The 14,344-nt window shown below is 41.5% G+C and overlaps 1 protein-coding gene across 2 annotated transcripts; it reads left to right on the forward strand.

The window, feature by feature from the left end:
- Positions 1–30: 30 nt before the first annotated feature.
- TCTN2 (tectonic family member 2) lies at positions 31–13,597 on the forward strand. 2 transcript variants are annotated; one of them, XM_042441633.1, is made up of 18 exons: positions 35–236; positions 968–1,072; positions 1,462–1,535; positions 2,039–2,243; positions 3,349–3,449; positions 3,719–3,912; positions 4,814–4,940; positions 5,062–5,194; positions 6,094–6,159; positions 6,251–6,355; positions 7,007–7,084; positions 7,881–7,961; positions 8,761–8,872; positions 9,121–9,224; positions 9,874–10,030; positions 10,542–10,667; positions 11,440–11,528; positions 13,320–13,597. In XM_042441633.1, the coding sequence occupies exons 1-18, from the start codon at positions 176–178 to the stop codon at positions 13,433–13,435; spliced, it is 2,034 nt and encodes a 677-aa protein (XP_042297567.1). In that variant the 5' UTR covers positions 35–175; the 3' UTR covers positions 13,436–13,597. The 2 variants fall into 2 exon arrangements, with proteins under 2 accessions (XP_042297568.1, XP_042297567.1); XM_042441634.1 differs by lacking the exon at positions 7,007–7,084 and having other exon boundaries at positions 31–236.
- Positions 13,598–14,344: the final 747 nt, after the last annotated feature.

The raw sequence follows: 14,344 nt of genomic DNA on the forward strand, positions 1-14,344 counted from the left end.
AGGAGTTCGGAGGCGGCTTGGAACCTCCTCGGCCCCTTCCTCGGCCTCGCTGGGCTTCTTGGGGTTAGCCAGCGGGGTCGTCTCTATGGCGACCGCCAAGATGGCGGCGGGGCGTCTTTCCCGCCGCCTCAGAGGCCCGGCTTAGCAGCGGCAACAACAGCCCTTCTCTCTGGCGATGCTGCTCGCTTGGCTCCTCTGGGGGCTCTGCTTGGCTCGGGCCCAAGATGGGCACCTCGGTGGGTGGCGCTGGCGGAGGGCAGGGCAGGGCCAGTCGGAAGGGGCACTAGGGAAAGGGCAACACGGGACAGGGGCACAGTGAAAGGTGGCAGAGCAGTGGTACAGTCTAAAGGGGACCATGTTTAACAGGTACAATAGGAAAAAGTACAGTCTAAAAAGCACCATGTAAAGGGCACCGTCTAAAAGGGGCAACATAAAAATGGCCCCATCGAAAGGGGGCACGATGAAAGGGACAGCAGAAACGAGACGGTACACCACAGAAAGGACCGTATAAAAAGGAACACTATAAAAGGTCCAATAAAAAGGCCCTATATATTTTGGTGGCGTGCCTTCAAGTTGTTTCTGACTCCCCTCGCGGGGGTTTCTGGGGCTGAGAGAGTGTGACTTGCTGAAGGTCAGCCAGTGGATTTCTATGGCCGAACCCTGATCTCCAGAGTCATCGTCCCAATGCTTAAACCACTAGGCCACACTGCTTATCTGTGTACCCAGAGGTATATTGAGGTCAGTGGGTCTTTTTCTGAAGATGCCAGCCACAGATGCTGGCAAAACGTTAGGAATAAACTCTTCTAGAACATGGACACATAGCCCCCCAAACTCCACAAAAACTATCAGGTCTTGTTTTTTACTGCGTGTAAGATAGGCTCTGACGTCTATAATTCTCTGGTTACACTTCACATAATGCATCTTTATAGTAGAAGCACTAGTAATGATGTCTGATTTCTGGTTTTAGGCTTTCGGCCTGCTTTTATCCACATGTCCGGAACTAGCGTCACCTCTTCTTTGGCCGGTGTTCCAGCAGATGCTTTCTCTATTGCTACAGGAGACAGCGAAACAGGTAAGATTTATTTGAAACCAATTTTTAGATTGCACCTGAAATGATCAGACCACTTTTCTGCCACAAAGACCACTAGATGCATGAATATTCCTACTGGTAAGATGGACAACAAACTATGGATGAAGGCCACTTTGCATTCCTACTAGCTATTCTTTTCTCTTAGAGACAGAACTATGTGTGCCCCACAATCTGTCCTGCATATTTTAAACTGTTCTGCTGCCTTCCGGTATGATGGAGAATGCTATTCCATCTCTCGTATGGAAGTAAAATTTGACTTGTATAGGCTAGTCAACTTATGTATGTGGAATGGAAGAGGAGACACTTGGTTGTCTGCCAAGGCAGCGAAACATTTTGAGCTGGTCTTGGTTTGATTTTTTGCACTCTTCTAGGAATGTTGCCCCTTGCCGACTGTAGTGGAAGAAACAGAACTGGTGACTGGATTCTAAATGTCACCTATCAAGGAGTAAGTAAAAAAAATGATTTTTGCTAGCTAAATATCTTATGTTTCTTGAGTGCCTCTTTTGAATGTAATGCCATAGACTTCTCATGGGATTGACCTGTGGTTGGATGCCCTAACAGTGTTTTAAAGTTCCTGTCATTCATGTAGGTGAAATATAATATACTGAGAAATAATGTATATTGCCTAATTCTTTGCAGAATAACAAATAGTTATTCCTGTGGATGCTGGAGGATTCACAGGACTTTGTACATTGATGACACTAAAGCTAGTGTACTAGAGAGTAAGACCCCAATAAAATATTTCTCTTCTATGTCCTTCATTTTATTTTATTGTTTATTATTTTTTTAATGTAAGCAAATTCAACAAATATACAAGCAGGTACACTGCACAAAATTAGATTGTTACAACATGCATGCATGCCTGTACCAAAAAGAAGAGACTGAGACATCAGTCACAATTAATACAAAGGAATTAATACAAAGATATTGCCAAATTGTGTATTTCAGAATGTTTCCAGGGTGACAGTGCGCTTGACCAGAAATCTGCAACTGTGCACCTCAAACCTCACTAACTGCTGCATGGAACCGCTTTGCTTGGTTGAAGCACTGCAGGTCTCAGCTTGTCGGCAGTCAGTGGTAGTGGCCCGTTTATTAATCCAAGCTGAAATATATGCCAATACATCCTCAGCAAATGTGTCAGGAAAAGCAGAAGGTATTTTGGTCTTTGTTGCTTTATGTTGATATTGTTCAGCTCATTTATATGAGTAAAACAATGACCAGTGATCCAGTGTGTCTCCACAGTGAAGCTTCAGTCTTTTGACACAACAGCCCCACCATGGGACTGTATGCTTGCACTGCCCAGCTTGCATCTACATGACTTAAGCACCATATGCATCTAGGTAGCAGAGTTTTGAACTTATAATGTATTTATCTTTCTTGGGAGGGCTTGCATTTTTGAGGGGTGTGATGTGTCCTATATAGAAAGAGACATGCTGTCCTTGGTGAGCCCAAGCCACCCAACATTGAGGCTGGAGGGCAAGCTTTGCTCTCACCACTGCAGTTTCCTGGTAAGGAGTGCTTTAAGACTTCACCTTATGGTAGCCATTCACTTTGGTAGGAGATTCTTCTGTAGGATGATTACTTCTGAAATCACTGAAGTTAGAGGTAAACACATTCCCTGGCTCTGGTGTCTCCCAGCAATATTGAGACACCTACTGTTGGTACAACCTCATCTTGAGGGCTTTCCCCCCTGATCATACCAAGCAGTCTCATATAGGAGATCAGTTAGATTGTGCCCGGAGGATTTTGCTTTAAGGACAGAGAATTTGTTTTTAAAATTAATTTTTACCTTGCTATGAAAAGCCTCTCAGAGCAGCTTATGTATTGTCAGTACTGAGTAAGTCAGTCCCCCTTCTTATAATCTAGGAGACAAAACAAAAAGTGCAAAAGGGGCAAAGAGAAGGGAAGAAAATAAACATTTCAGACACCAGATTTCAGGATATGTTTTTAAAATGAATAGCTTGAATGCAAACAGTTGAGGGAGAGGAGACACCTAATCCCAGGAGAGATGATGGACTTGCTTTCTCTGGATTGGTGAGAAGAGAAATCCGCACAACACTGCTGCACCTTGCAGCCCACAGCATCTTCTCAGGGAGGAGGCAAGAGCTCCAGTTTGAACATAAGTTGCACTGCTTTCTTTCTCTTTCACTCAGTAGCAGATGGAATTTCTGCTTCCAAGTACCAGCTGTAGGAGGGAGGAATCCTCTAAATTCCTAGCCCTTAAGTTGTCCCCCCCCCCTTTCTCTTTTTTAAAATAGAGAATGCCACAGTGATCCCCAATCAAGTGTTTCAGCCTTTGGGTTCTTGTCCCTGCAATCTCACCGCAGGAGCCTGTGATATCCGTTGCTGCTGTGATCTGGTACTAGTTCTACTTTTGGCTTCTAAAACTTTATATACGTGTCCTTTGGGGAGAATATATAAACATGCCTGTAAAATGATTTGATAAAGATCCATGTATGTTTCTTCACATTTAGAGGTGTGATGTAATAAATTCACAATGGTTCATTTCCCTGGGTCTTCTGTTAAGATATATAGTCACTTGCTTAGGAATTGCCTCTGTTGCTACCTAATATTGTTTGATGGACCAAATGTGTCATATAATTCTTTTGTGTGTGTTTTTCTTTCAAGGAATGCACCTCAGAGATGAAGCAGCTGTTCAGTGGGTCATGTTATAAAGGCCCATTTGGTGGGGATGTCAATCCACCTTTTGATCAGCTGTGTTCTGCCCAGACTGGAAAGGCCCCTGACTGGTTTCCCTTCTTATGTGTGCAGTCTTCTCTTAACAATACGCCTTTCCTTGGTTATTTCTTTCATGGATCTATGTAAGTATGGTGTGTCTGTGTATAAAAAAGCCTGTGAAATAAAAATCACTGTCAAGCTTTGCTTGAACTCATGTAGTATATTCCACCATGCATGTGATATGTTAAGAATGATCAATGCTTTATGTTATAAATTGTTTTTTGCGTGTTTCCAGCCTCCCACAGATGACATAGACGTCTGTGGGCCAACATGCTTCTCCCTCTCATTCTGTCATGTTGGACAGTAGATCAGACTACAGCCACATACAAATTTAAGAAAAGCAATTTTATTTCAGAGTTCCATCTAGTCCTGTCTCTTGTTTCCTTGTGGACAGCTGGATGCTCCAGGAAGCCTATAACTGGGCAATGGAGGCAATGGCACTCTCCCACTGTGGTTTCAAAGGAGCTGGTATTCAGTGGCAGAGCTACCATTTACCCCTTATCGCCATATTTTGTGGTAGGGAGTTCTAGAGTTGGAAGATACCTAGAGGGCCATCAAATTCAACTCTGCCATCCAGGAAGACACAATCAAAGCACCCCCAATAGATGGCCATCCAGCCTCTGTTTAAAAACCTAAGAAGGAAACTCCACCAAACTTATGAGTGTGTTCCATTGTCCAACAGCTCTTACTGTCAGAAAGTTCTTCCTAATGTTGAGGTGGAATTGCTTTTCTTTTAGTTTACATCATTGCAAATGTACAATCCACTCTGTACATTTGTCATGCACTATGCAAAGGAGGACTTCTTTTTCTCTGTTCAGACTCTTTGGCCAGTTAATTTCATTGGGTGATTCTGGATTCTGGCGTATTTTCTTTATGTCCCCTTTCTCCTCATGTATGTCCCGCTGTACATGACAAAACTGACTGTGAACACTACCTTTAAGGCTTTAATAGCAATATAAATGTGTTTTTAAAATGTATTTGCAGTTCCTCTTCATACCAAGTCTCTTCATTTAAGATTCCATTCCAAACGGTCCAAGGAAAACTTTCCAGTGGTTACAAACAAGGAGATCCAATTCTGACTATACACAATATGTATTTTACAGTTCCTCAGGTAATGATTGTCTGCTTTTATAAGTAACCCACATTGTTGTTTGCATATGTGTGTTCAGAACAAGTGGGAATGATGACACAACAGTCTCATTTTTTCTGCTCTTTTGTGTTGTGTGGTGTAGCTGTTCATAGCTGGGCAGTGTGCAAGAAATAGCCCTGTTGCGTTCCTTCAGAATTTTGAAGCTGAATGTCTCGCTGCTTGCAATGAAGGGCAGAGCCTACTGACTGACATACTAATTAATAGTGGTACTGGAGGTATGTTGCTTTTGTTGGGAAAGAATTAGTTCTTCATGTTTACATCAGGTTGTTGGGCTGCTCCAAGGGTTCCATTATTTTAAGGCGGCTGTGATTCTCCTTTGAGGAATTGCTCAGATCACTATTTTACTCTTAAAGCCAAACAGTACCAGGGATAGCAAAGCCAAGTGATAGTGTAAATTGTGATTTTTCTGAATGGGAACAGGTTGTTTGCCTGTTACTCATTCCTGTGTATATGTGTGTATATACTGACAATGGGAGGAAGAGAAGGAAGGGTCACATAGGTGGCTGTTTTATGCTGCAGGTTTAAAACAGCTGAGATCCTGCACTGAAGTATATGGAGTGTAAGACTCCACAGGCAAACCCTCTGTGCCTCTCCTTCCCAAAACAACTGTCAAACCCAGAGCACTGTAATGGCTGTCCTCCATTGGGGAAGTGACCAAGGAGAACCTGTCTGTAGCTGGAGGAATGGGAATGAGAACTGCTAGTGTCAGCCATGGAAAAGAAGAGGGGACTGGGATTATTGCTTCTCTTCTACTGCCATCTGGAATCTAGTCATGTAAATGGCTGTCTTATGTCGGTGGGAGTCACTTCTGCCAAATTTTGGGGGATTTCCTCTTCCACCCACTTCAAAGATTCAGCAGGATCTCCCAAACTTCTGTTTAGCATTTGGAGGAACAAGGGTAGCTTAGGGGAGGAGCAGGGAAATCTGCTTCTCCCATCCCAGTTCATGCACCTAAATTTGGATGTATCTCCTGTCTGTATGTAGAAAACTAATTCTGCATTTAGGATCCACTTTTCTGAAATGAGGCAGATAATGTTAACCCTTGTATTAATGTTAGCCTTTTCATTACAGTTTGATTATAGAATTACTACCCTCATTGTATTTTTCTTGCCAGACACCATCAAACTACAGGTGACCCACGAGAAGAAAACAAATAATGTAGATAGCTGTACTGGGAGAGGTAAATATTGTTTGATATTATGCATTAAAAAAATCATTGTATTGTAAAAGCCTTTAAGCTCCAGTGAAACTAACTCTACCTTTGTGCTCAGAATGCAGAAATGTGACATATGCAGAGGATTACCAGATCGTCTGGGAAGGCAAGAGAATAATTGAAATGAAAGTCAAAGTCCTCTTTGGGGACATATGTCCAGAAGGTACCATTATATTTATTTTGCATTGCATTGTCACAGTTTTATGTTCCAAGCATGTTAATTTTGTGGCCTAATGTTATCAAAATGTTACCAGAGCATGATTTGAAAGTCTGAAGCAATAATATGTAATGCACAAGTGTACATGTGAAAGGGATCTTGGAGTCTTAGTAGACCACAAGTTAAACATGAGTCAACAGTGTGATGTGGCAGCTAAAGAAGCCGATATGATAATTCTGGGCACAGTTCAAGAGGGATATTGACTAGCTGGAGCATGCCCAGAGGAGGATGACCAAAATAGTGAAAGGTTTGGAAATCATGCCCTATGAGGAGTGGCTTAGGTATGTTTAGTCTGGAGAAAGGGTGAAGAAGTGACATAATAGCCATGTTTAAATATTTGAAAGGATGTCATACTCAGGATGGAGCAAGCTTGTTTTCTGCTGCTCCAGAGACTAGACCACAGGGCAATGGATTCAAATTTCCTTTTAGTAAGAATGGAGTGCTTTGTGTCTTTCTGCATGGCGTAATGGGGTTGGATTGGATGGCCCTTGTGGTCTCTTCCAACTTTTATGATTCTATGATTAACGATAGTAGTGAGATAAAAGTTTTAACAAGATGATGCCCTTCCTTTTTATAATATATCCTTTTCTTTATCAGAGGTACTGACACAGAAATTCACAGTCAACTTTGTGAGTGTAAATGCTACTAGCACAGAAGAATTTTCTGGGAACCCAGGTGAAGTGGCTCGTTGGTTTAGAAGATGTTTGTTACATTGTCAGCTGCCAGTGATATTGTTTTTCTTTTGGCATTTTTTGTGTGTGTGGTCAAATGAACAAATATTGTCCTTCGTCTTAATGTATCATGGAAGATCTGCCTGTTAATGTGTCAGCTTTCTTCTATGCTTTAGCTGGAATCCCAAACACAAGTGTGTGTGTGTGTGTGTGTGTGATGCAAGGGTTGGAAGTTTTTTTGCTGACCTTGGGCAGCCCAACCAGAGATCGAGTTGCCATGCCATGCACCCTACCCATTCTTGCTAGCTTCTCCTCTAACATCTTTTCTAACTAGTGGATAAAGAAGCTACCTCCTTTTATGCTAGAAACTGAAGTATAGCTGGAACAGTAGCCACCAGTGACTCCTCTCTCTCTCCACAGAATGGTGAGGCAGGCTATATGTTTGCTTGGCTGCTGCTCAAGCAATAGCCAAGAAACCCCTTCAATTAAGTGTGTATGAGAGAGAGAGAGAATGAGATGCTGTTTTGGCTTATACTCCTAAGGCACTTATGTCCCAGTTTTTCTCTCAACTTTAGAGCAAGTCCCATTGCTGGGATGATGTCTGCCCACTTCTGCAGCTTCAAGGCTGGGAGAAAGGCAGGTAACTTGTGATGCCCTCCTGAGAGTGGCACAACCCTCACCACATTTGTTACTGTATGTGTGATGGGCAAAAGCAAGAAAGCCTAGTATTTGGCACAATTGCTTAGCAGTACCAATCATCGTGTATAAAGCCTCACACAAATTTTTCTTTGTCTGTACAGGTTATCAAGTTGGGAAACCAGTTAGAGCAGCGCAGCTGAATTCTTCGGATGCTGTTACTACGTTAAATCTTTGGAAGCCTGGTACTGCATTTTCACAGGGGAAATGATAGAACTGCAGTTTAAATTAATCAATTAAAGAATTAGGTTTATTACTCCTAACACTATTTCCCCCCCTTCCATAGTGTTGTTGTTGTGTACCTTCAAGTAATTTGTGACTTATGGCAACCCTAAGGTAAACCTATCATACAGTTTTCTGGGAAAGAATTGTTCAGAGGGGGTTTGCTGTTGCCTTTCTCTGAGGCATAGAGTGTGTGACTTGCCCAAGATCACCCAGCGGATGCTATGGTTAAACAGGGATTCAAACCCTGTTCTCACAGCATCCTAATTGAACACTCAAAAGTAGTATACTATGCTGGTTCTCATAGTATTAGGGCAGGGTAATATAATGTGAATGATGATGTGCTAATTTTTGTTACTGGAATGTATACATATACTGTAAATAAAGTAATCCCTTTAACCATGTGCTGCATGACAAGTACAAAGTAATTTGATATCATTCCTTCCCAAAGCCTTAGATGTAGTTCCTACATATTCTTGTAATGTCCAGTTGGTCTCCTTTGAATAGCTTCAGAAAAGTAATATTGCAAAATCTAGCATCAAAAACTATCTGCCAAATCGTTAAATGTCAGTTCTTTGCACAGAGTCTTGCAATATGCGATTAACTTTGTTCAGCATAGCAAAAGCCTTAGACAAACAGGTCCCTTCTAAGACTAAGAGGACATTTAAATATTTTAAAACTGCATTTTAACCTTTCTTTTAACACTAATATTGCATAAAGTCTAAAGCAAAAACCTGAACAAGATTTTTCTGTGTTACACAGATGGGCGCAGTTTGTGTACGGCGACAAGTCTTACACCACTTTTATTTGGATTCAATTCTGTTTCTGGATGCCTTGTAGAGATTGACGTTGGAGACAGCTGCACCCAGTTGAGGTGAGGCAGAATAATTTCTTCCCTTTTAATAATCTGTGGCATTTTTTAAATACAATGGAGCTGTGATCCTAGCATTGACACATTTGCATTATGAAAATAAATAAAAGTGATTTTTAAATCAAAATATCCACATTGGTTTCAGAAATTCTAAATGGTTTCCCGCCCCTAAGTATCTATAACATTATAAGCTGACTGACTAAATGGAGGTGTCGGATGTTCAGTAATAATAAACTCACATTTGTTTGCAGGGAGAAAGTTGTTGAAAGATTTAGTTCTTTAGTGCAAGCTAACTATGTTGGAAAGAGAGGCAACTCCAATGCCAGTGTTCCAGATGACTGGGTGGAAATTATCCGTAAGTAACAGTATTCACTAGCATGAATTTAATTGCTAGATTTTCCTTTAGCTTTAAAAATGTCCAATTCTGTTATAACATTTATTATAAAAATTATAATGTAACAAGTGGGAAACACTACACATTTTGTTTAAAATTATACAAGACAGTATTGTGCCTCTACATTTTAGACATGAAGGTTGAGTGGCTTAGGGAGCTGGGTATGTTTAGCCTAGAGAAGAGAAAGTTAAGGGGTGGCATGATAGTCATGTTGAAATATTTGAAAGGATGTCATATTGAGGATCGAGCAATATGGAGCAAGCTTGTTTTCTGCTGCTTCAGACGCTAGGGCACAGAGCAATAGATTCAGGAAAAGAGATTCCACCTCAACATGAAGAAAAACTTCCTCACAGTAAGATCTGTTCAAATGTGGAACATGCTACCTTGGATAGTGGTAGAGTCTCCCTTCTTTGGAGATTTTTAAACAGAGGCTGGAGTGCCATCTGTCAGGAGTGGTTTGACTGTGAGTTCCTGCATGGCAGGGGGTTGGATTGGATGGCTCTTGAGGACTCCTCCAACCCTATGATTCTATGAAACATTGAAAGAGAAGTCAAAATTGTTACACAAGTGATTCAGTAGTTTCTCAGACCATTGGTGTCTCCATTCACAGGTTTAAATACACTTGGCCCCAGTACGAATGAAAGTGTTCAGAATTTAAAGGGAATCTGCCCGGATATTCCTGGCTACTTGAACATTCAGATTATTACTGCAGATGTGGGTGCAATAGAAGGGATTGCACAAGAAGAGATACTTGGTGTACAAATCAGGTATGCAACGTTCTAGTTGTTGTGGGCAGATCTCTCTTGTTTGCATATTTTGTATGGTTTCAGCAACTGGAAATCTCAGCCCTAGTTTTTCTTTCATCACTCTATGCTCCACTCTATGTTTCATTTATGTTTCTGGGTGAAATGTAACTTCTGTTCATTTATATGCTGCTTGGGCTGTTATGATTAGGACTTTCTTACACTCTGCATTGGGGATGAAAAAGAATTTTTACCAAGAAAAGCTGAATTCTAGTATACAGTATGCCAGTTAAACAGTTTGTCTTGCATTGCTGCCTTTTTTCCTACCGGTCACAGAGGGGAAAGGGAAGGCGTTGCGTTGGCTCTGAAATTGTTTGCTCTGACCACTGGGAATAACTGATCGCTTTGTTTAAGAATATCAACAAAGCCAAAGATAGCATAATAAACATAGCACAAGGCAACGCTTGTTTTAGTTGTTTTCTCTGCTGCACCTTGAAGTTTTCCATTCCTAATACTGATTTCTTTTCATGTTCAGTTTTTCAATGATAACGTGGCAAATTCAATGTCCAGTTATCTGTGAAGCTAAAGCCAGTTTTCTTCCAATCACTGTGGCAGTCCAGTTCATTAAAATACCAGCTCAGCCCCCTGTTCCATTGACAAGGTAACTATCTTGGATGTGTTACAGCCATAATTCTACTGTTAATGTATCAGATATGTGTGTATCTTACCTTTCCTCTAGTAAGCTCAAGGTACCGTAGAAGGCCCTCTACCTCTCCAGTTTATCCTCACAAGAACCCTGTGAGGTATGCTTGGTTGAGAGGCTTTCATTGGCCCAGAATTCATCAGCTGGTTTCATGACCACTAGGGACTTGAACCTGCATTTCCTGGGTTCAAATCCAACCCTTTAATCCAGGGGTGAGCGGCTACCATGGAACTATGTTTCAATTTTCAGATTGGCCAAGTAGTAAAGGTTGCAATTATGAGTTGCAGTATGGACATCCCTATTAATCTTTGGGGCTCTCCTATCCAGATCCATTCTGCTCAGCTTCCAAAATCATATTAATAAATAAAGTTGGGGGGGGGCAAGTTGTAGGGAACAAAAGGAGGTTCAGGGTCTGCATTTATGCTTGCTCTAACCACCACACAGTGAAGCATGGAATTTGACTTGCTAAAAACATAGGGTACATTTGAGACTTTAATAGCCAGAGGCTATGTATACAAGTAGAAGAGTAGGATATAAATACAAGAGTAATAGGAGTAAAAATGTTGTTTATACAGTCTATGACAACTCAGCTTGGAGGAGGAACTATAAATAAATGGCAGAGCACTGTTTTTCACATAGAAAGTCCCCAACATTTTACTGATGAATTCCTTATCTGTACCACAGTGATCAGGCGTCTTTGTTTAAGGCTTTGTCTTGAACTATTTTGCAGGTTTCAGATTAACTACACAGAATATGACTGCAGGAGAAATGATGTCTGCTGGCCAGAGCTTTTTTATCCCTTGACAACCTACTACACTGGTAAAAAAATACAGAGTTGTTACCATACTTGTCATGCATTCAGATGGCTTAGTTATGACAGAGACAGCAAAGACGTGGTCCTCCAGAAGGTGCTGGACTTTAGCTCCTGTGATCCTTCCTTGTTGGCTGGGGCTGATGGGAGTCCTAGTCCACCAACACCTGGAGTGGCCCAGTTTACAGTTAAAGGATTTGTAGCTGGTGGTTTAGATGGAGAGATGTATGAATCGGAAGAACCACCTCTCCTTACATTAGCCCAAACTGTACTTGTCATGAGTTGAATAAGCAGTCATTATGTGTAGTTTGAACTGTGACAAGTATTATTGTTGTTGTTATTATTATTATTATTATTATTATTATTATTATTATTATTATTATTATTAGAATCATAGAGTTGGAAGAGACTGCAAGGGCCATCCAGTCCAACCCCCTGCCATGCAGGAAATCAGAGCATCCCCATTGACAGATGGCCATCCAACCTCTGTTTAAAGACCTCTAAGGAAGGAGACTCCACTACACTCCGAGGAAGGAGTGTGTTCCACTGTCAAACAGCCCTTACTCTCAGGAAGTTCCTCCTGATGTTCAGGTGGAATCTCTTTCCCTGGAGCTTGCATCCATTGCTCCACTGGGTCCTGTTCTCTGGAGCAGCAGAAAACAAGCTTGCTCCCTCCTCAATATGACATCCCTTCAAATATTTAAACAGGGCTATCATATCACCTCTTAACCTTCTCTTCTCCAGGCTAAACATCCCCAGATCCCTAAGTCGTTCCTCATAGGGCTTGGTTTCCAGATCTTTCACCATTTTAGTCGCAATCCTTTGGACATGCTCCAGTTTCTTGACACCTTTTTTGAATTGTGTTGCCCAGAACTGGACACAATATTCCAGGTGGGGCCTGACCAGAGCAGAATACAGTGGCACTATTCCTTCTCTTGCTTCTATTGATGCAGCCTAAAATCACATTGGCCTTGTTAGCTGCTGCATTGTATTGTTGACTCATGTTCAACTTGTGGTCTACTTGGACTCCCAGATCCCTTTCACACATATAAATCTCGTTCAGCCAGGTGTCGCCCATCCTATATCTGTGCTTTTCGTTTTTCCGCCCTAAGTTCAGTACCTTACATTTCTCCGTGTTGAATTTCATTTTGTTAGCTTTGGCCCAGTTTTCTAGTCTGTTCAGGTCATTTTGAATCTTGATCCTGTCCTCTGGGGTATTAGCTACTCCTCCTAATTTGGTGTCATCTGCAAATTTGATAAGTATACCCCCAATTCTATACTTTATTTATATTGCGCTATAGATTTACACAGTACTTGCGGCTTTGAAACATCATTGCTTTAGATTTGAGAAGGAGACCCATCTGGAGATGTTTATTTCAGCAGTCATTTTGTTCATCTTGTAATTTCCGAGCTGCTTTTAGTATCATTATTTTTGGCTGGTTTCCTGACTTGCGTTTTTAAATCATGCATGCAGTCATGAATATTGGGAAACCCTATAAACCCTATAAATAATAAATGTACCCTCAAATGCCCAAAGCTGTCAGTATGTGGAACTGTTGTGAGCTTTGGTAGGCTATCTGCTGCTTGTGTCTGCAGTGTAAAAATAATCCATTTACCCATGAATGGCTGATTATTTCTGATTCACGTGAATCTTTAGATATTATACTGTTTTAGCATTACTTGCTCTGGGATTGAGGCCTGTATTTTTACATCCCGGATCGCCATTAAAGTACATGTAATGCAGCACCTCTTGTGTCAAACGTTTTGCTTCAAACTCTGTTTCATGCTCTTTTTTTCAGGAGAACCGTACTCCCGCTCTCTTGCCAAAGGATTGATGCTGATATTTTTTGCTCTGATCGGGGTGGTGCTGAGCGATCCTTGGAGGCGAGTCTACAACGCATGGAACGCACCTTGAGTTCTCCGCTCGCCCAGGGCCGCTTGGACAGTGCTTTCCTACACTTTTAATAAGTGGTACTTTTTAAAAAGACATTCAGAAAGAGAACTTTTTTTGTGTGTGTATTTGAATGTATATTTTTCTAAGGGTCAAGCAGGTAAAATAAAAGCATCATGTTGTTACAAAATTGCAGCAGCAGTGCGATTCTGTGAAAATGAAATTGGCCAGTTGGTTTTAAAGCACCCCAAATTGATATTGCTTAATATACTATACTCCAATCCCCAAGAAAAGGGACACCAGGGATTGCAGTAACCACAGAACCATTGCGTTCCTTTCCCATGCGAGCAAAACAATGCTCAAAATGCTTCAACAAATCTTTGATCCTGAGGTTGAAGTGCAATGGGAGACCAAAGTGCCACGAATAATGCACTGAATTTGCATCGTCTCAAAATGCAAATTGGTACCATACCTCACGAGAGCAATTTGCATACTAATTTACATAATATGCAAATTAGACACCAGGATAGGAGGGGCAGGACTATAGCAACCCTGCTCTCATGGGGCTGAGATCTTGTAGCCCCTTTGAGACTCACTGAAAGAAGGAAATTGGGAGGAGGAGCTTTCCCAGGCTTCAGTCTCCTTCCTCAGATGCATTTGGAGATGATGATGATGATGATGATGATGATAATGTAGAGAGACCTTGTAGCCCCTTTGAGAGTCACTGAAAGAAAAAAGTTGGCAGCAGGAGCTTCCCTAAACTGAAGTCTCCTTCCTCAGATGCATTTGGCTATAATAATGATGATGATGATGATGATGATGATGTAGAGAACCCTTGTAGCCCCTTTGAGACTCAATGAAAGAAAGGAATTGGCAGTGTGAGCTTTAATGGACTTCAGCCTACTTCCTCAGATGCTTTTGAGGAAGGAGACT

Source organism: Sceloporus undulatus, chromosome 10 (genome assembly GCF_019175285.1).
Source record: "Sceloporus undulatus isolate JIND9_A2432 ecotype Alabama chromosome 10, SceUnd_v1.1, whole genome shotgun sequence".
Classification (NCBI taxonomy): Eukaryota; Metazoa; Chordata; class Lepidosauria; order Squamata; family Phrynosomatidae; genus Sceloporus; species Sceloporus undulatus.

Coding starts and splice junctions, on each gene's coding strand:
- TCTN2 (XM_042441633.1), top strand. CDS start 176: ATGCTGCTCGCTTGGCTCCTCTGGGGGCTCTGCTTGGCTCGGGCCCAA. Junction 2,244..3,348: donor TGTGTCAGGAAAAGCAGAAG/GTATTTTGGTCT, acceptor TTTTTAAAATAG/AGAATGCCACAGTGATCCCC. Junction 11,529..13,319: donor CTTGACAACCTACTACACTG/GTAAAAAAATAC, acceptor TCTTTTTTTCAG/GAGAACCGTACTCCCGCTCT.